The 26,704-nt window shown below is 34.8% G+C and overlaps 1 protein-coding gene across 6 annotated transcripts in view; it reads left to right on the plus strand.

The window, feature by feature from the left end:
* The window catches only part of TBC1D22A (TBC1 domain family member 22A), a 142,694-nt gene that overhangs the window by 11,700 nt on the left and 104,290 nt on the right, over positions 1 to 26,704 (plus strand). For all 6 annotated transcript variants that reach the window (XM_023918659.2, XM_086886867.1, XM_086886871.1 and 3 more), the window contains exons 5-8: positions 8,281 to 8,351; positions 12,412 to 12,540; positions 13,687 to 13,749; positions 19,259 to 19,373. In XM_023918659.2, the coding sequence (XP_023774427.2) occupies positions 8,281 to 8,351; positions 12,412 to 12,540; positions 13,687 to 13,749; positions 19,259 to 19,373 (378 nt within the window). The remainder of the gene's footprint in view (positions 1 to 8,280; positions 8,352 to 12,411; positions 12,541 to 13,686; positions 13,750 to 19,258; positions 19,374 to 26,704) is intronic.

Raw genomic sequence — 26,704 nt, forward strand, 5'->3', positions numbered from 1 at the left:
CCATAAGTTCAGCTGATGGGAAGGAGTTACTGTTAAAAAAAACCAAAAGCAACACTAAATTATCACTTAAATTCCTGTGTGCACACAAAATTGCCTTGGTAGTTAAAAAATATTGCCTTGGTGGTTAAAAAAAAAAAAAAAAGAAAATAATTAGATAGCATTCTACTCCAAATTGCAAGATTAGTTAAAAGGGGTTTTTGTGTCTAGTAAAGTTTTAGCAGAATTTTCATCATTGCACTGATTTGTGAACAGGTGTTCAAAAACAGTGTGTGAGTCTTAGCCATGTGGTGAACAATACAGTGAGAGGGATATTTTAGTGTGGATGAACTAGGATAAAGAGAGGTACTATATGATGAAGTGTTCTTGTAGTTTTTGTGTTTGTATGGCTGTTTGTTTTTGGTGTGCTGTCTCCCTTCCGTACCTGATAGCATCATGAAAACTGAACTTACACTTTGTGAAAGCTGTAGTATCCATTAAAGTAGATGGGTGAGAGGCTCAGTGTTCTCTCTTGAAGTCATAGACTGAGAGAGCAGATTTGCCTCTTCTCATGACTTCTTGCAGACCTTGTGGTAGGGGAGGGACTTACCAAGAATGTCATGAACAAGACTGCTGAGAGCTTTGAACATGCTCTGTGTCCTGAAGCTTTTGAACATCAAGATTAGCAATGTACATGTTGTAGTGAGTGGCACACACAGCTTGTAAATCAGTTTACGAAGGCTGAAAGAAGTATAATTAATCATTCAGGTTTTCAGTATCTCTTTCACTGTTAGTAAAGTAGGAACATAAGTCATTGTTACCTCATTAGCAGCATGCCCAAAACTGGAAGATGTACATAAAACTTGTCTGGGAAGGTAAACACAGTGGAGCTAGTTTCACGGTGTATGTCTGTACTATGCTGTCTCCCTGACACAGATTATTGGTATGCTCTCACATGTGTTTTAGCCACAATGGACAACTACTCTGGACGTAATGTATGTTTGCAGTTAACTGAGGAGAAGTTATGTGGATTAGAGGTTAAGGGCTAGCCTGTCATGGTTTTAAAGCAATAACTAAAAAAACTACTTGAAAACTTACTTATTTCTTGCTGTGAGATATGGATTAGAACAAGAGCAAAACAGGCTTAAAACTTAAAAGGAATAAAGAAAGTTTATTAACAGAACTACAAGAATAAGAACACTAGAATAAACCTCCAGAAAACCCCTTTATCCCCACTACCCAACCATTCCCTTGTTCACATGACAACATAGAGAGAAAAAACTTGGGAACTTTGGTGTTTAAAACAGTAAAAATAAAAACAGTTGATGATGCACAGAAATTGAATGTTTTGACGGAGCAGTGTAAAGCAGCATCATCTGCTGCCACAGTTGTTCTTCATTACTTATCATTTCCATCACTGGCTTCACGTGTTTCAGGTCTTAGGAGTTTCAATAATCTTTTTGTCTTAGTTTTCCTAATTACTTGGGGTTTTTTTGTACCGTGTAACACCAACCTCATCTGCTTCTGACTTATATGAAGTAGCAGACAAGATGTAGTTTCCTACTCTTTTCTAGCAAAGGCTCTGAAAAGCATCTTACCCTGTATTTGCAAAGGTGGATTGGACTTTATTTCCTGTTTCTGCAGCATTCAGAATAGCTCTTTGTTCCATTGAGAAGATTAAGGGCAGTGTTTGATTAAAAAAAAATAAATTAATGAAGTGCCTAACAGAGCTATTATTCATTTTGAAAACCAGTTGCTGTGGTTGCCATAGTAATAACAAACCCTCTATTAAAGCTATTTTCTTTATGTACTGCCTGTATTATAACATACTGTTGGGGGAGCTGCAGTTCTGTGCATCTGTGCTTTTGAAAGAATTTTCCAGCTTTGTATAGTTAAAATATCCAAGGAATTTATGTTATAGGAGCATAAAACATGTAAATCTAGTTTATCATATCTATCATGGAGTTGCTCATGCAGGCCATCACTTTATGTAGCCATTTATAGTAAGCTCAATGAAATAACAGCTGTATGAAAAATGAATAATACATACAAAGAAATTTTGAACTCCTTTAATATTTCTTATTTTTTATATGTTCGTAACAGATAGAATGATTAACTTGTAATTCCAAGAAAAATACTTGTAGACTTGGTTGTTTGCCCTCATGTGTTTTAGGTGTAGTGGGTAATAACTCCAGTAATTGCTTGTACAGTTGAAGGCTGGTAAACTAATGGCATGTTTTCTTTGTAAAATTCCCCATGAAATATTTATGGAATATGAGAAGTCTTTAAATCTAAATACAGTAAAAGGATACTTCCAAGGATTCTGTTAGAGCAATTGCTTTAAACTTTTTCTTCTTCAGAGAAAGGAAACGTATCTGTAAATGTACTGTAGTAAACCAGATGAAACAATTTTTTTCCAAAATTAAGTTAATCATATTAATTTGAAGAATTTTCATTCCACATTATACCCTCATAATAAGATGTCCTAAAGCAACAATGTTTCTGTGGGAAGTAACTCCTGTCTCCTAAGCAGAAGTGATTTTTGGCTAGTGGGAGCAAATTGAGATACTTTTTGTCTAAAATCTATGGGGATTTATAAATTCTTTAATATGCTTCTTCACAGAATTATGTCAAATAATGAAGCAGCTGAAAAAGAGTAACAGGTGAGGTTTAAACTGTTTCTTCAGAAAGTGTCCTTTCAGTGTGGGACCGAGTTCATAGACATGGTTTTACAGATACTGTTTTTGGATCTGTCTAATGTCAGCTGGTTCTTTGCTCACACTTTTAACAAGTGATCATGACTGTAATTAGAATGTTTACAGATACTCATTTTCAAAATAATTGTTCTGGAAGTTTAGGAAAATAATTATATTGAAGCAAGAATATTTTTTCAGTATTATCTCGATTGAAAATGTGTGTCTGATTTGTAGGTGCAATTAAAACTCTTTCATAGAAAATCTGTGCTTTGGGACATACTCAGCAACTTAAAACTATGATGTCTAATTTCTTGGGAAATCTGCAGTTGGAAGGAGTTTCTAATGACAATTCATTGGCGTTGTGCTTTGTCTAGGGAGAATGTAACATTTCAGCCAATGACAAATAGTTTAATAATTAATTAAAATATTTAAAATATATTAATTTTAATGATTAATTAAAATACTCAGATCATAGAATAGTTTAAGTTGGAAGGGACCATTAAGCTGTCTAGTTCAACTCTCCTGCAATTCAACTAGATCACATTGGTTCGAGACCCTCACCCAGAATATTTCCAGAGATGGGACATTCACAGCTTCTCTTAGCAATTCGTTCCAGTGTTTCACCATCTTCACAACTAAAAAATTTATTCCTTATATCTAGTTTGAAGCCACTCTCTTTCAGATTAAAACCATTACCCATTGTCATATCAAAATAGACTGACAAAAAAAATCTGTCCCCATCTTTCTTATAAGCTCCCTTTAAGTATTGAAAGGCCACAACAATGTCTGTCCAGAGGCTTTTCTTTTTCAGGCCGAACAGCCCCAGCTCTCTCAGCCTGTGTTCATAGGAGAGATGGTCCAGCCAATGCCGCAAGCCAAACAATATTAAGATGATAAAAAGGGGTTTCCTTTAATGAGGGTCCTTCATGGTGCAAATATGGCAAAATGCACATGCAGTTCAGGATCCTGACAATTTTATTAGTTTAACAAATTAGCATAATTAACAGAAATCATCCAATTAGAAGAACAATTAATTAAGTGATCCCCCCTTTTGGTTCTGCCCCCCACTGAAGCTGCCCTTAGCTTCTAACCCCACAATTATTTTGTCTACTATATATATATATATATATATAAAATAAGGATGTCCTTGGTTCACACTGTAGAGACAAGACTAAATAAGATTCCAGGAAAGTTAGCTTATTGTTCTAAAATTTAAGTAATGGGGTAGGCAAAATACTATAGTTAGTTAAGGAGCTATATAACGATATAATAGTAGTCTACAGAGCTGCGAATATGTGGAAAATGTATAAAACTTAAAAATCTGTTTGGCATTATAGCCCCCTGATCATCTTGACGGCCTTCTGGACTCACTCCAAAAGGTCCATGTCTTTCTTTTACTGAGGACTCTAGAGCTGCATGCAGTACTCTATGCCCACCTGGAGGTCTCACCAAAATGCAGTAGAGGGAGAGAATTACCTCCTTTGAGCTGCTGGCCATGCTGCTTCTGATGCAACCCAGGACACGTTTGGCTTTTTCACCTGTCTAGCGTCTCATCCACCAGTACCCATCAATCCTTCTCCCATATTTATTGCCTTAATTCCTCCATCTCCTGGCCTTGTTGATACTGGTGGATGGTTGCCCCAACCCAGGTGCAGGACTTTTTCACTTGTTCTTGTTAAACCTGATGAGATTCCCATTATCCCACTTCTCCAACTTGTCCAAGTCCCTCTGGATGGCATCCCAGCTCTTGGGTGTGTCAACCACACCACTCAGTTCAGTGTCATCTTCAAGTTAGCTGAGGGTACACTTGATCCTGGAGTATATGTCACCAACATGGAATAACGCTGGGCTCAGTATGAGCTCCTGAGGGACACTGCTCATCACTGATCTCCATCTTGATATTGAGCCACTGATCATTACTCCCTGGATGTGACCATTCAACCAATTCTTCATTCACCAAAGAGTCCACTCATCAAATCCATTTCTTTCTCCAATATAGAGAAGGATTTTGTGGGGAACTATCAATTACGTGTTGTTATTTGATTTTTAGGAATTCACCTGTTGAATCATTTGTAAGAATAAAGTCCATCTTAAAGACTGTAATAGAGACACTTGCTGTAAAATTTAGTTATGTATGTCTAATAAAATGCACATATAGTTAATGTATTTTAACAGCAGTATTAGAATTTAGCTTTACTGAGAGTCTTTTATGTATGTCTAAAATGGTACTTTTGTGTATATGCTTCAATTTTTTTTTCTTGTCACCGGAAGCATTTTTATTTTATGTTATAGTAGTGTTAGAGTAAGTCTTCCAGGAGCAACTTCTGTCTGGCTGTTGTAACTGTTAGAAAGGGCAGGGTCTTTTGTTTTCTTTCTTCATGTTTTGGTGATGAACCATCAGAGGAAAGCATAATGTGAATTGATGTTTTAGCAATAGTGCCATGCTAGGGTCAGGTCAGACTGTGTGCTTCTGGGGTTTGCTACCGATGAGAATTCTTGCGTAGCCCCTTTGAGTTCTAATGTGTGCTCTTTGTCACTGGGAAAATAGTTGAGTTAGCTCACTGTAGTGAAAAGTTAGGGCCAGAATTTTGTATTTTTTTTGCATTAGTCTGAGATACTAGAATTTTGGAAGACTGTGATACAGGACAGCAGTCAGTGTGAAGAAATAGACAGGGGTAATGGTTTGTGATGGAATTGTCTTAACTCTCAGTTGTGCAATTGTCTCTGTCCTGAAAGCAATTACTGTACCACTTACAAAAGCAAAACCAAAGCAAAAGCCTTGAAAAAGTTCAGAAGTATGGCATGACAACAGAGTAGAGGAGGTTATTAAATACAATCCAAAAGGTAAAGTTCTGTGTCAAATAAGGAGAGCAGAGCAGAATATGAATCTATTGGGCCAAATGAATGGAAGCATTTCTAAAAGAGAGTTTGAGAAACTTAAAACCACAAAAATTAGCTTTAAATGTTTTTTCTCAGATATACTGGCAGAAGAAACATTGCCAAAGACTTTGTAGGCCCAGCAGACAATCTAGGTGTAAAAAGAGCTTCCAGAGAGGATAAGGCAGTGGCAAAGCAACATAAATAATTGTGTTCAGCATGGAAGAATGCAGGGACGTATTCACTCCCAAATCCTACATGATGGATAAATAGAGAATCTGTTTCAAATAAGTGTTATATTGTAAAAAAAAGATAATTTGCCCTTGGCTTTTACTTCCATGTCTCCAGTGCTGAGATTTCCTTCCAGAAAGAGCAGTCCTTTTGAACCCACTCCCATAGTGTGTGTTATTGTTTGGAATTACGTGATAGTCCAAGCTATCCCTAATTAAATTAAATGTATGTTCATTGCAGAATAACATCAGGAGGGGAGGGAGGAAAAATAAGCTCTATTCCAATTTGCTTGTGAGTTTCCTATCTTTGACCTTAAATGAGTGACTTAAAAGTAAGTGGAATTTTTGTACTGGGTGATTTGGGATGATCTGTCACTCATTTAATCAAGTGCTTCACATTTCTGATTGTGACAGTAGATCTGCATGTTTTCTTTTTATTATATACTTTTTATTTCTTTACATGAGTTGTTGTTAGAGGTTGGTATCCATGTTTGGACATGGATTGCTATCGACTTGAGTTAAAGGTGGAGGTGAAAGATCAGGGTGGGTTCGGTAGGCATAGAGTTGAGAATGGACAATTGTGTTACTAGAAAATAATAAAAGTAGTTGCTAAGTTACAATTTATTTTCTATTTTCCTCATATACTAATTATATGGCTTATAAATGGTATAGTTGTGTGTAAAGGTAGCCAAAACTTGAAACTTGAGCAAAATGGTTGTGTAAGGAAGTAATAAACTAATGCATAAGATTGGTTTCCATTCAGCCTGGACACAAAAAGATTAGACCCAGTAAAGCATGTATGTTCATAAATACTGCACAAAGAGGAGTAGAGCAGGGAGATTTACAGTTGGAAATTCTGCTTTTGAAGACCTGGGACTTTCATTGATATTAAAACAACTGGAGCTAACTGTCATGCTTTGGGGTGGAAGGGAAATACATATGTAATTTGTAGATTGTTTAGCTGAGGCAGATATTATCTCTTTTTTAAGATTATTTTTGTTCATAAACTATATAAAATACTGTTTTTCTACTCTTGTTCATATTATATGTTTACTTTGCCTTTACATCATCTTCTGACCAGTTCCTGCCTTTCTGGCTTTTAGAGGAATATAACCAGGGATACTGTTACTTATGCTGTAGTGCTTGGTATAGTGGGGATTTACTTGGCATCATATTGTGGATGGAATTGAAGCTTGGTGCAGAAGTGGTAGGGGCTGCAAGCCAATGCTGAAGCTGCTTGGAGGCTGAGCAAACTTCCTGGGGTGTGGAGAACTACTGTAGGCAATGTGAGAAATTACTGTATGTAACAAACCACAGTGTGAGAAGCTAACACAAGTTGTAGATAGCCCCCTATGGTATGCCTGGATTTCACATTTAGTGAAGGGGGAATTGTGTGAGAGGTGCCCAAAGAGTGTCATTGCATGGAAAGAAGCACTGGGATCATTTAGGGAAGTGCAGTGTTACAAGACCAGTGGTGCTTGATGATAATTTCAGAAATACCAAATTTGGATATAGCACTGTGTATATAAAGCTGTGGCCATGAAGGGAAGAAATAATTGGAGTTTTGCTAAATGGGGGCAGAGAAAATGAAGTAGAAGTGTGCTGGAAAAAGAAGATCAGAAAATGAGAAGCAAGGTTAAGTGATGTGACCAGGTGATGTCTGGGGTTTGTGTCAGGCAGCTTATGCGTGATGACCACAGTTGGAGTATGACAATGAATGAAACTTGTTTCAGTTGCTTTTTGCATCTTTTTACTATTGAATCCTTGTGTTTGTAGTGAAAGCATACTCATAATGAGTGTATTTGTTGTGCCAGTCTATGACTTTTTGAATTTATCTCTTAATCTGTGTTTATAGTCTGTACAAGTTCTGCTTTCATTGTTTCTTTGAGACGTTGGTTCACACTGAAATCTAGTCGTGTCATATTTGGTCATTTTTTATTCTCCCAATGCTTCTCGACTCCTTGAGATGAAGGATAAGGGAGAAATGTATTGTGAACTGTGAAATTTCTTGGGGTTATGTGTATAAGCATGCTTTCGTACTTCATCCATGCTTATTTAGTGTGCAGAAGTACTGTGAGTTTCTTGATGTTTTTTGAAAGCTTATGCTGCTGCTCCTTGTTTTGTGTAGATTTTAATAATACTACACCTGCTTTACCTGCTTTGAACACTGTATTCCTTTCATATATATCTCAAAAATACTTGGAAGAATAATACATTTATGTAGTAAGTTGCCAACTGAGACAATACAGGACATGTATACCAAAAAGTAATGCTGAGAAATACTCTAGAAAGTTACCTTATCACAATCCAAACCTATTACCATAGGTGTCCCTATGGATAGCAATTATCCAGTATTTTTTTAATTCATTTGGGTTACCTTATTCACTGAATTTTCTAAGAAGACCATTGTTGCAAACACCTTTGTGCTAATTTGACTATATCAGTGTGTGTAAATTGGTTGTCGTTTCCTTGCTGCTCATGAAACCATTGTATTTTAATAGATGAATTACGAAAATTGAGTTGGTCTGGCATTCCCAAACGGGTTCGTCCAATTGCATGGAAGCTTCTTTCAGTAAGTTCTATTTTTATTTTATTCTTCCTCTGCATTTAGTACTAATAGCTTTTCAAGGTTTGCAAATGATTTTGCATGAATCATAATTCATCAGTGATGGTTTGAAACGTGTCTTGTACTGAATTGTAATTGGAGTTACATTCTTTTACTCAATTTCAAGATTAATCTATCAAATTGAAAGGAGGGGGATGAGAAGTAGTAGTAAATCATGCCAGCTGTGTATCTTTATTTTTCAGCCTGGCTTTCTATGAAAGAAAGGCTTGTGATAACAGTAGCTTCTTTCAACCAGTTTTGATGGAATGGTAGAGAGTTCAAAGACAAGTACATTCTTAACAGTTTTCTTGAAAATAGACGCACAGTGGGGGAATCAAAGACTATCAGTGTCCTATGGAAGACTTCATTCTGACTTCACATTAAAGTAACTGCAAGAAAGAAATAACACTGTAGTGAGGAAAAGGAGTGATAGGATCTGTAGGTTTCTTTGGGTGATTCTTCTATAGTGCTTTAAGATGAACAATTCTGAACCACCGTGTCAATTAAGTTGTGGCATTGGCTCTCCTGATGTCAGACCTGTGAGTCAGTTTGGAGAGACAACCTCATTAAAAAGCTAATTACTTTTTTGTGGTGCGAGTTTTTGGCTGGCTGAGCACTCTGATCTTTTCCCTGTGGCCAGAGGATTTTGCAATAGCTGTAGCTTGAGAGTAGGTTGGCTAAAGTACATGGAGGTGTTTCAGTTAGGCGTCAGAGAGAAGCTCATGGGATATGTGATTCACTGGGTTTGGTGTTGCAGAACAGGATTTTTTTCATCTTGGTGTTTGCACTATGTTTAAAAAAGTTCTGCAAAAACACAGGTTATTCTTCATAGAGGTATTTTTCATGTCAGTCTTTTCAGCCATAATGCTTGTGATGACAAACAGTTAAGCATTTTAGCTGTTGTTTGTGTGCCTGTGGTTGGAAGAAGGTTTATGAGGATGTTTGTATTAAAAAGAAGCAGAACTCTCGTGATGTCTACTCTCCAGAGGCTGTGAAAGACACTTTCTCAGCAAATCTTCATGCATTTAAGTACTGTTTAAAATTCTGAATTATACACACAGCAGTTTAGCACTATTGAATTTTTCAGAGAGTAGACTTAAATAGCTTTGCTTTTTATAGAATAATTCTGTAGGGAATGCAAAGTATTTACTTCAGATTGACACTGATTTCCAGTGACTGAAAGAGTCTCTTGCTGAACTAAACAGCAGCTTCGTTCCTTCTAATGCTAAATGCAGATGCAGCTTAATGGTGGATATTCAAATACCCTGCTGTAATTGGAATTAAACATGGAGCTTACAATTTAGTTTAGTTCTGTTTCCAAAGTTATATGTGATTTTGGTAGTAAAAAAGGCATTTTCTTTCTTGAAGTTTAGGATATCTGTTTTAAAGTGCTAAAAGTAAGAAAAATTATTGCTAACTCAAAGTAAACTTTGAAACATAGTAAGCTAAAGCGTAAGTATTTTTTAAGTTCTGCATCAGAAGACTGACACTGAGGTTTAGAGAGTTGGAATTATGCAAATTATACAAATATAAATGAGCTGACTCCTCCTGATTTCTAGCAAGAGCATAGGCTTTCCAGAAGATTTAACTTAATTCTATAAATTGATTTTGATTTAATATTCTTGATCTAAAAAAATGCCTAAATGTAGAGTTCTCTTGTTCTGTTGCTTTAACAACTCCAGTTTGGAATCTATTTCAGTTCAGTTTGCAACTTCATCTTGCCATTCCTCTGCAAAAACCTGCTTTCAGATTACTTGTTTTATACTTTAGCAATTAAGTGGATTTTTTTTCAAGTAAGAGATCTACAAAAATCTGGCTATTTTTTTATTTTATTTTAAAATTATTTTATTTATTATTATTAGTATTATTTGTTTGTTTGTGTTTTCTACCTCCAAATGGCAGTATTTTGAACATTCTTAGCTTTTCTTAAGTAAGTCCTGCTGTGGTTTCTTATCTATTATGTGGTCCTCATTTAGTATGTTTTGGAAATCCAAAGATGTGGTTTAGTAATCATTACTTTTCTATACTATATATAGGCAGCATTTTTTTTCATAATCTTTTCTGAGTGGGAAAGAAAAGTGCTTCCAATTTTTGTGGTCATAAGCTCTACCATGCTTTTTTCTGATGGTAACCAAATAGTGACCTACTGTTAATGTCCCAGGTAAGGGGGAGTAATAATGATAATTCCCAGATTAAAAGCCAGGTTGGATGGAGCTCTGAACAACCTGGTCTAGTGGAAGGGGGGGTTGGAACTAGATGATCTTTAAGGTTCTTTCCAACACAAACCATTTTATGATTTTATACAGTGCACCAGGAGCTCCTGGGGAAATAAGTGTTCCTAAAAATCAAGTGATATTTTGATTAAAGATGAGTTGCAATACTAAAAACCAACCAGAAAGCTGAAGAAACCAAAGTATAGTTATGGTTTTAGTATATGTTTCAAAATTAAGCCCAAACTTAATTTTTTTCAGGGAATGGAGTACACTTGGTATCTGAGGCAAATTATGATTGTCTTGTTTGTAAAACTGGCACAGAAATTGGAATTTAAAAAATATTATTTAAGGAATTGATCAGTTGATATATTTGCTACATAGGCAGCAGGTTAATATTGTTAACCAGTGTTTGATGAAGACAGTTTTTCAGTCTAATACTCTGTTGATGTGATGCATGTCTACTGACATAATTTATTTTTAAAAGAGAGCAAAAATGTTAAGTACACTGTATATAAATAACAAGAATAGCTATACAGGCTGTCTTCTCTTTTGAATGACAAAACTAAAGATATGTTTGCAAAAGCCTTTGGAGGAAATTAATGAATAAACTGATTAAACTCTCCACCAGTTTATTTGCTGCTGATATGTTGCAAGCCTTCCCAACTTTTAAAAATAAAACCCAATTTGTAAAGTGAACAGGAAACATGACATGTCGAATTGAAAGATTAGCTTAGTCTTTGAAACAGAATAATGTCAAAAAGACTTGCTGAGAAAGTATTGGTGTCCTTCAAACAATCACATTTGATCTCAAAAATGAATTCTTTTCTAATGCAATCAACTAAGATATCCTACAGGGAAGAAACCACAACTGTTGAGAATAAATGGGCAGCAGAATTCAATATTTAACACAAAATATTGGGACAGTCTATTAAATGTCCAACAAAGTCTTTTGGCAAAAGGGAAGCTGGTGGGATTTAAAGTACTTGGTATCAGACACAAGTCTGCATATCTTAAAGGAATTAGTTTTGCCAAAGAAAGTACCTCCTAAGGTATCTGGAATGTAATATGGCTTGTACTTATTCTGTTGTCATTATAAACGAAGAAATTAAAGTGAACAGGAATAACATTTTCAGTGATTTTAATATAGAATCATAGAACTGTATAGGTTGGAAAGGACCTTTAAGGTTGTCTAGTCCAACCATAAATCCAGCACTGCCAAGTCCACCACTAAACCATGTCCCTAAGGACTACATCTGCATGTCTTGTAAATACCTCCAGGGATGCTGACTCAGCTGCTTCCTCAGCCGTGCTTGATAATCCTTTCCATGAAGAAGTTTTTCCTAGTTTTGAATCTATGCCTCCCTTGCTAATGTATGTAATTCCTACTTGGAGGCAACTGAGTTAATAGACATTGTTTAAAAATTTAATGGAATTGCTCCAATACTGGCCACGTAGAAATTAAGGAACTCACATAGTATTAAATTTACCTGAACTTACTTATTTAAGCTTTTCGCCTCAAAAGTCAACTCCATCATAGTATTTTTGATGAGAAATTGTGTTTTGTAGGAAGAAAAAGAGAAGGAAAAAAAAAAGCAAAAAAAAAAAAGCAGCTATTTTTACAAGGTGCCTGTATCTGAACTTTTGTACCGGTTGGAGTGATTAGAAAAATAGTTTAGTAAGGGATTATTTAGATTTGTGTGGGAGTACATGGCACTACATCAGTTTATTAGATCTCCTGTCACATGTAATCAAATGCCAGCAGTGCTTTTTGTAAGGGAAAGAGTGATATCCTTCTCATTTCACTGTTTTTTCAGGGTTATCTTCCTGCAAATGTGGACCGAAGAGAAAGCACTTTACAAAGAAAACGCAAAGAGTATTTTGCATTTGTTGAACAATACTATGATTCCAGAAATGATGAAAACCACCAAGATACCTACAGACAGGTAGAATACTTATTGAATTGACTTCTATCTACAGAATACTTGCTAAAGCACTTAGAGATTATTCTTGAACTTTGCTACTGTTTTTCTGTTTCTTTAATATTACCAGATAGACAACCCTCTAATAATTTTCATGAATTTCAGAAGCAAAAATATGAAGTAGTTTTGATCTGAAATTCGAAATAGTGGATTTTCTTTAATGTCAGTGTTAGTGTTGACATGGTTTTCTGTTTAAAAATAGTTTCAAATCTTTCATGTCCTGCTCAGACCCTCTTTCAAGTGAGTGAAGATGGACAGGGAGAGTACAACAGTGACTGTTCCTTAATGGCTCTCAACTTCTGCTTAAGAAGTTGAAACTATATATGATGTGCAATTAATGTAGGAGTGTCATACTTTCCTGCTCACTCAGATAAGCAGATAACTTTTCTTCAAGTTTTGTATTGAATTGAGTAGTTTGTAACACTAAGCAATGGTACTTTAGACTTCCTTGGGACAGAAAAAGCCAAGAACTTCCTTTCAGTTTCAAGACTAATCTTTAGTAGCAAGAAGTATGTAGCATAACTAACGTAAGGCTTGTGAAGGGAACCCAAAATCATCATCATCATCTCAGTGCTTGAGCACTCTGTCGCACAGAACTCCTTTGTGAAGTTTGGAATAAAAATTTTAGAAACACATGTATTTTTATGCTCTCTTCTTGATTGTCAAATATGTTAAAATAGGTGCTAGACTCTGCTTTTACCTTTGGACGTTTGGACTTGATGCTCTTACGGGTCTTTTCTAACCTAAATGGTTTTCTGATAGTGGCAGTTGAATATGACTTTACAGAAGTAGTCATATGTATTTACTCATAATTACCCTGAGGTAATGAGTACTGCCAATATGATTATAATTTGCAAATAATTAAAATGTGATGTAAGCATCTAAGAACGCGAATACAAATATATGTTTTTAAATTTTGCTTAATTGAAAGATTAACTTAGAAATTTGGCTGTATGTTTTTAAATACAGTAAAAGCCCATGTTATCCCAAAAGTTATGAAAAAATGGGATTACAACTAATAGTGTAAACCAATAGAATGATTTTAAGTATTATGTTGTTTAGAAAGTGTGCTGTTGGTTCCTTTTACAGTATTCTTCTTTGTCTAATTAGATCCACATAGATATACCACGCATGAGTCCTGAAGTTTTAAGACTTCAGCCCAAAGTAACAGAGGTAAGAATGATGTATTTTCTTTTTGTTCGAGAAAACATTTTATTAACGAATCTGATATCAATTTGATTAATAATTAATTTGATTGCACTTGCTATTTTGACTTCAGAACTAGCTTAAAGAAGTAAAAAAAATGAAGATATGTAAGTAGAGGCTAAGAATAGCAGTGTAAGTATGAGTAATAAAAGCAAAGGCATTTCCTGTATTGAATCTGTCAGTTATTAATTTGGTCTTGTGCCCTTGAGGGTTTTTTTCCCCTTTTTTTCATTTTTAAATGTTTTGTTAATACTGTATTTTTAAAGTAATCCAGAGCATAGCTCTGTGGTTCTATGTGTTTGTCAAAATCATTTAAAGTCTGGAAGTTCTTAGAGTGTTCCACTTGGGAAATTCTCCTTTCTGAATGTGTAACACAACTGTTTTGAATGCCTTGTCTGATTTTGCTTCCTTGTAAGTTTTGTATATTGAGTACACTATTTAAATTGTTTTAGTACTGTTGTAACTATACAATTAACATAAATATATGTAAGTAAATGTGATTAATGGTAAATATATTAATCACATTGCCCTTTATTGTTGGGGAATTGAATCTCATGGGGACTTTTCGTTTTGAAGCATATAGATTATAAATAGCATAGATTGTGTGGATTATCCTCTTTCAGTTATTTGGTTTAATTCTTCAACTTACTCTCCTTTCTAGTGATTCTTGTTAGACCTTCAAGTGCTTTTCCATGTAGCTTCTGTTCATACAATTGCAGATCCAAATAGAACATAATCTGGTAGTTCATTATAAGAACATAAATGCAGAACTAGCTTTCATTTGGTTTTCCATTGTTCCAATTATTTGTTTAATGGCAGTACTCTTCAACACATTGGAGAATTGGTTTGCAGAAATAGGCTAGTACAGTGTTTCAAAAGAAATACCTATACATATTAGGCTTTCCACCTGCTTTCTACACAGTGGTGTTTTACCTGGGCTGTTCTAGGGATGAATCGAGTAGTATAACTAAAATGAAGGAACAAGAACGAAGCAATACCAGTAAGAAATAAACTATTAAGGAAATTATTTAGACCAGTGAGCTTCTGGGAGAATGGGCTTGCATCTCTCTATGATGTTAAAACCAAGCCCTACTTGCTTAGTGCCATTGTACAAAACATGCTGAAAAGGTCATACCACTCAACCTCTCCAGTGTTTATTTCTCTTGCTTTCTGAGTTTCTGGAGACCTACCATAGCACCACTGAATCCTTCAGCCCCACAGGGCTCCTTCTCTTCTCCCAAGGGCTCCTGTAGATAGGGTGTGTTGTTCCCAGAGCTGGTCTCTGGTGAGCAACAGTCACTCTCCCCTTTTTAAGGTGAGATTGCAAATGCTATACAGCAGAAAGGGAATCAGAGTAAGGGTCAAAGACAGGTTTTAAAGGATGACACTGTGTGCAAAACCATTGTTGTGGATATCATGGCAAGTTTTGTACGTACTTCTGATGCTGCAAAGATTTAGAGTAATGATACCTCTACTGGGAAGAATCTCACATAGAGCGAGGTGAAGAGACTGTAATTGATGGAACTGGACAAAATCACTGGTTCAGGCTTCAGAAAGACAGCACATGTATAAACCTTAGTCTCCTGACTTAAATTTCCAAATGCTGCTATTCCAAGATTTTTGCTGTTCTTGGTGGTATCAGAGTCTCTGTTGCCAAAGAACTTTTAATTAGAGTTAATAAGACTGTTTAATTTCTTATCTGAACTCAGAGTTTGGTTTCTGTAATAAAATGTTGCAGTATAGAAAAAAAGATGGTTTGGATCTGATGTGCAGAAATAACTAGTTATTATGTGTTCCTTTTAAAATCAGTTTAAAGTGTTTATTTTTATGGGAGTTATATGAATCCTGAGTGAGGGGAAGGTACTGGTGGAGCAAGGATTTAAAGGGCTGAAAATGATTTAATAGTGTCCCTGAAAGAGGAGAGCAGAGGAGTTGGAGGTGGTCTTTCATATAGTGCAGTCAAGTTGTTTTAAAGACTACTTATTATTTAGTTGTAATAAATTTGATTAGCTAACGTGGACTTGTCTAATTTATTATCTTTTCTTGCTTTGTCTTTAACTGAATTTTGTTGAAATGGAAAGCACATGGCTATTTCCCATCTATGCTTGCATATTATACATAATAATTCCAAGAAAACTTCACAATTTAAAATAGTTTATAATTTTGTCCTCCTCTCTCTTTTTTTTCTTTCCCTCCCCTACTTAGAAAACAAAAAATAAATTTTCAAAAGCTTTTGAATTAAGGCTTTGGAAGTTTTGAAATTCCTCTGAGGTGGCAAAACCCACAAGTAATTTGAACCTTCATTTAAGCTGATGGATTCTTTTCTTTATGTATATGAATATAATTCTTGCTGTAATTATGAATGAGAATTAAATTCAAAAGAGAATAATAAATTGGTAATGACATCTCATGAGATGTAGTGGTTCATAGTAGAAAAATAATTCCACTTTTTGTTTCTGGTTTGGAAATCAAGAAGGGATCCTTTTGGGAAAGTGACCTTTTTAGTGAGTCCTATTTGAACACAGTCATGAGTGTTGTATAGAAACTTAAATCAGTCTGCTGTTCAGGTTTCCAGTGCTCATTTTTTTTGATTCAGAACGGTGAATGAAACGTAACGAAAATGGGTAGGAAATTGAAAATGCAATTTCAGTGTGTAGTTTAATTTCTGATTGGAAGCATTTGGGGATATTAAAGCTGATGTGCTATCGCTAAGTGGTGCTTCCTGCTCAAAAATATAACACTCCCCCCCCAGAAAATGCAAACACCAACCTCCCTCATACCTGGATTTTAAGAACATTTTAAAATCCATTGACTTCTCAATTTGCAATGCAAACTGTGTATCTTATCAGGTTCTGAGGAAATGAAAGATTGGTGGTACAAATTTGTGAATTGTTTGACTTCAGACATGCCTTCATGAAAAAACACTATGTTTATAGTTTCTGCAATGGGTATTTTGATTGACTGTTCTTTCTGAATTGCTGTGATTTTTTTTTGATTGGTTGTTGACTGTGCTTAATTTGTAGCCCCATCATACATGAGTTTTTTATTTAGCCTCATGCATAATCCTGTTCTACATTCTGCAGTTGCTACTTTAATAGGTTCCTCTAGTCAGTTTGTTCTGATATTTGTTTTTTGAGAACTTTTTTTGTATTTGCATTATGTTAAATGTGTCATTTTTCAGAACTGAAATACAGAATGATAACTCTGATTATACTGAGAAACTACTGTTGTAGACAGTAGAAGTGGTAATGGACAGGAGTAGGCAGAGTGGCTATGAGCTAAATAACCTTGCTAGGTTGGCAGTTTTCCTGTAATATTTAAAATATCACATAAATAACTGTAATTTCATCAGGGTATGATTGTGTAAAATGTAAAAGCTTGCTGTAAATGTCTGAGTGTAAAATCCTTATACAGCTATTGATAGACAGTGAAACACCATTGGCTATTGCTTAAAGGGCAGAGGTTATATTGTTTATTTTGGTTTAATATGTAGTTCTTGTTAAAATTTATGAGGTGACTGGACTAGTACCAAGAATTTGTAGCTAAAGGAGTGAGCATCTTGGCTAATGGAAACAAGAGGCTTCTATGGAGGATTTGCTGATGAATACTTTCCTTTTTGCCTGATCTCTGAGATCACACTGAGCAAAAACTGAATCTCAGTTGTGATTGTAATGGATCAAATGTGAGCTGTCTTAAGGCTTGTTTTTCAGTGCCCACCAAAACATTTTGTACTTACTACTGATGACTGTCTCCCCTGTTCTGTGAATTTTCAGCCAACGAAACATAAAACCTGGAGGAGAGTTGACTCTCAAAAGAAAGCCTGTAGGGGAAGGATAGATGTTGATATTTGAGACTTGTTTTCAAAGCAAAAGGTACAAATATATTTTGGCTTCAGGTGGAAGCTTGTGATGGGAATTTTAAGTACCAGGATGTGAGTCCTTTATGCTGAGACCTTTCCTTATTTAAAAATTACTGCAGTAGGACTTTTAAGCTAAATAATGAGATTTTATTTAAAATGGAATTAAAACAGTCAGCTTCTTAATCTAACAAAAACTTAAAGTGAGATTGAATATAAACAATCCTGACTGCACAAATAAACTTCCCCCACCAATTGGATTCTTTCAAGGCAGATCTTTCACTGGCTTTCTTGAAGCCTGAGCATTCATTGACTTATGGAGTTGCAGCAAACTACAGAATCCTTTGGGTCTTTCCAAAATGTCTCCTTTTTTTAGTATTGAGGCCAGATCTGAAGAGTAACATAGTTTGTGTCTTATGAATGAGCAAACATTCTTTTGTTTCAGAAGATTATATATCCCTGATTGTGTGCCGGTTGTTAGGACAAAGCATGTAGCACTTTCACTCTGCTGCTTATTTGCAGTCTTTCAAAGACATGTGATATCTTCAGAAGCAAGTAATTGAGAGGAAATACAGCCTGTCACAGACCTAAATGGAGTAAGAAAATAGTTCTCTCATTTCCTTGCTCATTTTGTCTTCTCATGATGAGATATGGTAAGGCCTCATGAGCTTTTGCAGATCCTAAGCAAGCTTCAGTTTACAGAGTTGAGAAAGTGAGGTTCTGTGCTATGGCAGGCAGTGGCCTTAATTCTACATTTCCTGATTGTTTCAGGTTTTTCATTAGTTAGTATGCAGATGCCTGAAGTGTAAAGCTCCACACTGCAGTGTTAGGCAAGCTTAACTGTTGTGGAATCTCTTTTTATGGGCATGCTATTAAAAAATCTAAACTATATCAAGTCCTTCTGTCTATTACTTAGGGATAAATAGAATATTGCATTATTAGAATACTTCATTCAAAGAGATGAAAAATGATGGGAAGATCATTTAATATTTCTTTCCCTTGAGAAAAGAGTAATTTTTTATTACTGGAAAAGCTCCAGTGAATATGAGCTACTTTGTATTAACTACTGTAACTGAATTATATACTAGGTTGGTTTTAACATGTGCTAATACCCTGAAAATGCTTCCCTTTGAAGAATTGAGCTTATGTAGCACTGGGTTATGAATACCAGTTTATGCTGTTGTATGCATGTTTTTTATATTACTTAACTCCATGATATTTATCTGCAAAGAGGTTTTGAACATCCTCACAAGGGAAAGGAGATGGGAAGGTCCAATCTCTTCACTCTCATGACCAGTGACAGGACTCAAAGTTTATCTGGGGAGATTTAGGTTGGATCAGGGAAAGGTTTTTCACTCTGAGCGTGGTTGAACATTGGAACAGGCTCCCCAGGGAAATGATCACAGCACCAAGCCTGACAGAGATGAGAAAGTGTTTGGACAATGCTTTCAGGCACATGGAGTGATTCCTGGGATGTCCTGCACAGGGCCAGGAGTTGGGTCCCTTTCAACTCAGGATATTCTATAATTCTATGATGTTATGATAATTTACAAGTGTCTTGTTTAAAATGTGCTTATCACTCGTTAAATTAAATCGATGGTTTCTTTAACTCTTTTTCAGATCTTTGAAAGAATTTTGTTTATTTGGGCAATACGTCATCCAGCCAGTGGATATGTTCAGGGCATAAATGATCTTGTTACTCCTTTTTTTGTAGTCTTCGTTTGTGAATACATAGGTAAGATTTATCTTAATACTGAATTATAAATTAGTATTGGTTTTGAAACATCATTTTCATTTTACTCTAGCAGTTTGGATGAGCTAATCAAAGCACAATTTGATACATTAATTTTATCATAAATTTTTGTAATTATAAATCTGTACCACTTTAAATATATTCTGAAAAGCAACCAGATTTTAGGTAGTCAGTGAAGTTAAGGAATCATCTTGATTTCTGCTTAAGAAATGTTCACTGTTTTATTTTCCCTTTCTCTTCTAATTCATGTTTTTTTGTTAATCTTTATATTATACATATGAACTGGACAGCAGCAGCAAAACAACAAAACAAAACAACAAATTCCTGCCCCTCAGGAAAAAAACCCACTGAAACAAAAAAAATAACTCATGAAACATGAATATTTTTAAATCAGTTGTGGGGAAGTTGAAATAAAGTGAACCCATTAAACTGCATCTCTGACTGAAATAATGGCATCCTGGAATTAGGGTGTGAAAATTAAGACAACAGCAATCAAATTTCTCTGGTTAAGAACTCTTATGAGACTTACAACATTATTAATAATGGTAGTGTCAACAAATTCATTTGTGTCGGGTTTGTGGCTTTATGTGTGAATATACTTTTGAAAACATAAATAACTTAGATGTGGGTTAAATCTTAAGTTTACAGATTTGTATTTAAGTTGTTATAAGCATTAAGAGAATGACTGACTGTTAACAGTAAGTCCTTAATAACTTGGGTATAATTATGGATATAAAAGGTAAGGTTTAACAGTGTTAATCTGGTTTGAATTAAAACTGTTTTCCTTGTACTTGTGTTTATCATAGACACATACAGTGAAAATTAAATCATTGCGTATAAAAACTTGAGCAATGTATTGTCTGGCTACTTCAGTGGGGCTACATACTATGGATTCTTCCTACCTTGTCTGTGCAAGATATCCATTGGTGTACTAATCCAGATTAGTTTTAATGAAGGACAGATTATCCTTGAGTGGATGATAGACATTTATTCATTTGCATGGCCTCTGTTGCTTTGTTCATTTCTTGTTTCATAGGGGGACATTTCATTGCTAAGCAACTAATGAGAACTACTGCTGCTTTCTCCCTAATCATCTCCTAAGTAGGGTAGAGGCCTACTTCTGAGAGTATTTGCAGTTTCTGCCTTTTACTCCCTCATTTGACAGATCATGAAAATGTTCTTAATGGTCCTAGAACAGCAGGGTCTCTAGTAGGCTTTAGGGTTGTTAATTGAAATAAGAAGTTCAAATGAGATGTGATTAGAGAATTGATATTCTATGTTAAATAGGCCATTTAATTAAAATGGTAAATAAGTTTGTCTTTACCACCAACTTACATTTGGAGACCCTGATGATTGTTAATGTATTTGCCACTTTGTCAGGACTGTCATATTGGAGAGTATAGCTGTTCCTGTAAGTGTTTGGTGAAGAAAGACAAAATGTGAAAACTTTCAACCATAAAAGATAGTTGGGGGAAATGTATGAAGCTCAGAAAACTGTATTCTGAAAGCTCATTTAAGAACTAGTATCTATATAATAAGAAAAACAGCAAAATGAAGGGTTTTTTTTCTTTCACTATAGTGGTGGTCATGGCTAACAGCAGTTATTTCCCCCAGAGACATATAAAAACTTTCAAAGATTTCCCTTTAAATAGTTTTTTGATTTGAATCTTTCTAATTTGTTCAAGCTACACTGAGTGGTCCATTCAAGTTAGAATGAATAAATGAAATGAGGACATTGCATTTATCAAGCACATCAAAAATCCTGTTATAAAATTATAGGACTCAAAACTAACACTGTGAATTGGACTTTAGTAATTTGTGTAGAAATAAACACAGAATTTCAGAATTTTCCTATCAAAAATGTTTACACTGTTAGTGTATTTATATTTACTTTGATAATATTCTGTATTTATTTCAGATTTTTACTCTAGATCTCATTTCTTGGTGTTACGTGAACATTGATTTGTGCGTTAAACAGCTTTATTTATTGCCATCTTTTCACTATTGATTTTTGTATTTTTTTTAATTTAACTGAGACCTTTTTTACTGCAGTTCTAAGTCACTTGGATCCTAATTTATACAGTTGAAAGTAATAATGCTTTTATTGTAGGTTCTTTTGTAGTTAAAAAAGTCAAAGAATTATTAAGTATTAACAGTAAATCTTATTATTAACAATGGCATTAATAATAAATCTGTGCTGATTAGGTAATCTGATGGTACGTCCTGGTAATTTTTAAATACGTTTGCAGTTTTGTCAAATACGAAATTTGCTTGGAGGAAAGCCACGTTTGTTTTAGCTTTATGACAACTGAGAGAGCCCTTAATCTTGTATAACAATTGTGTGACATAGTTGTTCTAGTGATGGCAGTCTTTTTGCTCTGCTAAAGACATCAATGAACTGTTTGGGAAACTTTTTAAGGAGCATCAGAAGATATGAATCACATGGATGAAAATGCTAATTTACTTCTCATTCAAATCTGAATGCCGTAAATAGATTTTTGGGTCTGTATATAATGGCTGATAGATGTTTTGATGGTTTAGTATGGGTTGAGGTACCTAATTTTAGCACATAGACTCCTTCATTTAGAATATATTGAGTTATTGAATGTAGGAATTGAGTATGTTGAATGCTAAGGACGTTCTTTCAAACTTTCCATCAGTATGATGAAAGTGTAATCTGGTAATGTCTCATTAGTTTCCAGTTTGCAATAAAAGCAGAATGCTGTAACATTTTCAGCAAGATAAAACTTAATTGTCAAACCAAGCCAGGAGAGGAAAAACTATAATTGAAGAAAATTTCAGAGGGGGTAGATACTGGCCTCTGCTGGAATACGGTAGTTTCAGTTTTGATTTTCTGGCCTAAATTAGGAGGGCGATGATTTTAAACCTTAGGTTTCTTGTACCAGATGATGGTGTGTTATTCTCAATATTTTTTTCTTTTAAAATTTTTCCTCCTCATGAAAAATGCTAGAGATATTTAATCTTATTTCATCATACTATATCAGACTCCTTAGAAATCCAAACACTGGAGGTGTGGGAAAACTGTTCTGGGCTTACTTCTAACCTCCTGCGTGACACAGTAGTGTTGTAACATGTGCTGTCAGAACAAATGCTAATTACTGTCAGGGCAGTTTTCCTGAAAGCCCTCTGTGTTTGTAGCATATTAGTTTGTGTCAAAATGAATCTCCTCCCTGCAAATGCACCAGAGGGGTTTTTGTTAATAAGATATACCATGTGAATGCTCACTCTTTGTAGACTTAATGTGGACAAGGAAATTTTGCACTGTCTATTGCAAATCCTATATTTATTGCAAGTTGCTTCAGATGTGCTCTTTGTAGGCCTTCCGCTTCCCTGAGTTCCTGTAGAGCTACATTGTTTCCTAGTGTTAAGTTGTGCTGCACAATTACTTGTGGTCTCTTGCTCACCTACACTTCGCTTTATCTGACATTCCAGTACATCGTCGTTCCCTGGGCTTGTGTGTATATCTAAAACCCCAAAGAGGATCTGGATTTATTCACCATCCAGAGAGAGGAAAGTTTCAGAGAAGTACCACCATGATAAGGATGCATGTCAGATTGTTGCTAAGTGGAATAGCTGTATGAAATAATTTTAAGACACCTAGGAGTATTGGATCAAGGAAAAATTAGCAGTTAGTAGGAAGTCAAAGGCAGGAAATGACCACTATTGTTTTCAATGAGTACTTGGTCATTTTATGTCGGATAAAGAATGACAAGAAAAATGAGGCTGCTGAAGACTGCAATGGCGATTGAGATATTGTCTGCAATCTTCTTGAAATAGAGGAGCCTGAGGCAAGCTGGTGATGCTTACAAGAACTCATGAACTGAAAACTTCGGAAAGAGAGATCTTACCCTTGTAAGTATTTTTTCTTGTCATCTTAAATCCTTTTGTAGATGACATTAAATGAAACTTCTGTTACCTAGTGTTTTTTAAATTGATACTGCTATGACTTAAGTGATAATTAATCTAGGCCCAAATCTTAATGGAAACGGGATAGGATTTATTCCAAGACTACTTTTACTATAAATAAGCAAAGGTTCTTTGGTCTTTAAAGTGCCTTCATCTGTCTATAACTCCCTTGTTTACCACTTTTTCCATTCCCTCTCATATATTCCAGGAAGTCTTCCTTCCCTTATAACTGGTATGCAGTCTCATTTTGTCTTCCTTTCACCTTTTTCAACAGTGAATAATTGTATTTAAAACTATTCATTTTGGGTTTTTCCCCCCCCACTTTGAATACTGTATCAAAAATGGTTATTTTCATTGTATAATTGAAGTAAAGTTTTGGAACATTTTATCATGGCCGTATCGGAGGTAATTCATCAGTGGTTTTTTTTATAAAATAGGAAAAATTGTTAGTTAAGCAGAGAATTTTATTTTCAGGAGAATTGTAATTTTTGTGGAACAAATAGATCTGTTTGGAATGTACATAAAACTGAATTCCTGAATGATGAGATAGCAAGCCAGAGAGCAAAGAATATTAACCCACTGATTTTAAGGAACTGTTTTTCTTCATACTTACCGGTATATATATATATATGTATTTTATATATATATATACAGATGTACATATATATATTTTACCTTATATAAGGTAAAATTTTGTTCAGTGTGCATTATTTCCTTTACAAGACCAAACCTCTTTTGCGACAGTATATATAAATTAATTTGAGATAATTTATCTTGCTGTCTACATTTCTAGACCTTTATTATTCAGTTCTACCAATTCTACTAATCCTTGGAGAATTATGGATAGAACTTGTACCTAGAAGTTTTGAGGAGGAAAAAATGGAAAAGATGTAACATATTTGTAGTTATTTAGAAGAAACTGACTGAAATTGAAGGATGAAAAATTGTTTTTACAAACTAGAACAAAGAGCTATAACTGGATTAACTGGATGCTTCTCTTTCTCCCAGGCCCTTGAAATTTCACTGTCTTCTGCTTTACCAGGAGAGAAATTCTGGAAGATCTGAGCTTCAGGAATATGAGGGATTTCTTCAGTTTGAGAGAGATGCAAAGATTTTATTTGCAATTGTAGTATGCTCTTCAAGTTTTCTTTTAATTATGACATTAAACTTTGTAATAAGCTTCTGCTGTTTCCATGCTTTTCTTTGTTTAAATAAATAAAAGGTTTTGCACAATACTATGTTAAAATGATTTTATGTACACATTCTTTTTTGAAATGATTTATGAAACACAAAATGGATTTACATAAAAGCAGGGACATGAAGCATAATTGATATTTTAATGTTTTCCTGCAATTTGTAAAAGTATTAAGAAAATAAATGTTGTTTTAAAACCCTTGTAAAATTTATGAAAAGCTATTAAAAATATTTTAAATCACTTTTCTATCAAATGAAAATTCCATAGTACAAGTTCCATTTAATCACATCGATTTTTTTTCTCCTTAATGCAAATTGCTAGTAATGTAGTTTCCATATACAAAGTATATTTCAGTGCTGTTTCTTAATATTTCCATAATTTTATAGTAACACTCATGGCATCAAGCAAGTTGACTCAAGTTATCATAAACATGAACAATATTCCATTAAATACTCTCTGATAATTAAATGGAGTATTGTTATCTGTGGTATTTTGGTGAGCAAAAAATGAAGAAGTCTTACACAAAACTGTTGAATTGAAGATTTAAAAGTACTGAAAAGCCAAGTACATCTTCTATGTAAGTCTAGAAAACATCCTGTGCATTCCTCTGAAAAAGCTGCAATGCACACAAGCCACTTGGTGACCTGAATCTTTTTACTTACCCATCAGTTTTCTTTGCTGCACTCTTTGCTTTCATGTATTATTGAGCACTTAATATATGTACACCTGGATATATATATATATATGTGTGTGTGTGTGTGTATATATATATTTATAACTGTAACATAGCATAAAAAGTGTTCAGCATTATCTTAGCTTGCTTGGAGATATCCACTGTGAACCTTCTCAATTTCAATTTCTAGGAATATGTTGCCCCACTCTCCCCATTCCTGTGCCAATCTGCTGTCAGTGAAAGTACTTTGTGCTTGCTGCAGGGTGGCTGAAGGAAGGGAGAACTGTGATGAGTAAGATAGACAGTATTTGAATTTGGTTTTGCAAAGTGATGATTCCTGCTTTGCACCATGGTAAAGATCCAGAAGGAAGCAGAAACCTGTGTTGAGCCCACACACAGAGGACTTGGTACTTCTGTGATGTGAGGCAGGACCGACTTTGACTGCAGTGGAAAAGCAGTTAGAATTTTTTTCCATTAATTTAAATATTTTTGAGTTGTAGTTTTTGAAAAAAATCCTTCAGATAAGTTACATGGAAACAAAGACAATAAGAATATAGACCTGAATTTTAGTGCTTTAAAAAGCACACTTTTGAAGCACTTGGACAGATTATGCTTTTAAATTGTTAATTTGTTTTTATGTATGTCTCACTTAAGAAAAAATGAATTATTCACAATGTCTGAGCACTTGTCTTTATTAATATATAATACTGTTTTTCAGGCCTAATTGGACAAAGAAACTACTATTTTACATCCTTTTATTCCCTTTAATCAAGTAGGAGAATCCATGTGAAAATAACTAGCACTGAATTCTTTGAATTGTTTGTCAGCTACCTTGGTGCTTGCCATGATATACTGTTCTGTATAGGGCTAGTTCATAAAGCTAGATATTTGGAGACATTCCAAACAGAACTAAGGAAAACAGGGAGAGTATTAAGAGCACATCTCATGCTTAGTTTGTGAGGGGTTAGGGAATAAGGGAGCATGAAGAAGGGCAAATATGTTGGCAGAACTTGCATAATAGAGAGAATTGACTGATAAGAACCAGTGAACTATAAATTCCTATTAATCTTTTGACCCTTTCATTTTGTGTTTGAATATTTATTTTAATTATTTACTTGGATAAATTAATCTTTATCTTTTAGCACAACTTGTTGGAATTTTACTTTTGTAGTTGCAGTGGACTCCTTCTGTAGTGGGCACTTTGTTCTGGCTTAGAGTTATAAAGCCATTAAATTTAAGGATAATTTTTCAATACAGTTACAGTAGTATAAAAGTCCTAATGAACGTAGTCAAGCTTTACTCAGATACGCAGTTTGTGTGTGACTTGCTAGTGATAGAATTTATTCCCTACTTTTTTTTCCTAGTTAATTAACCTGGAATTTTGTGGTGGCATTTAGTATCAACCATATGAGTAGATCTGTTTGTGTGAGTGCTCTCTATAGGTTTTGATAAAATGAAGTGATTTGCTTCTTTAGTTAGTGGATTTTTGGCTAATCATACTGACGCAATTTTGGCATA

The sequence above is a fragment of the Cyanistes caeruleus genome, chromosome 4 (genome assembly GCF_971803275.1).
Source record: "Cyanistes caeruleus chromosome 4, bCyaCae1.hap1.1, whole genome shotgun sequence".
Lineage (NCBI taxonomy): Eukaryota > Metazoa > Chordata > Aves > Passeriformes > Paridae > Cyanistes > Cyanistes caeruleus.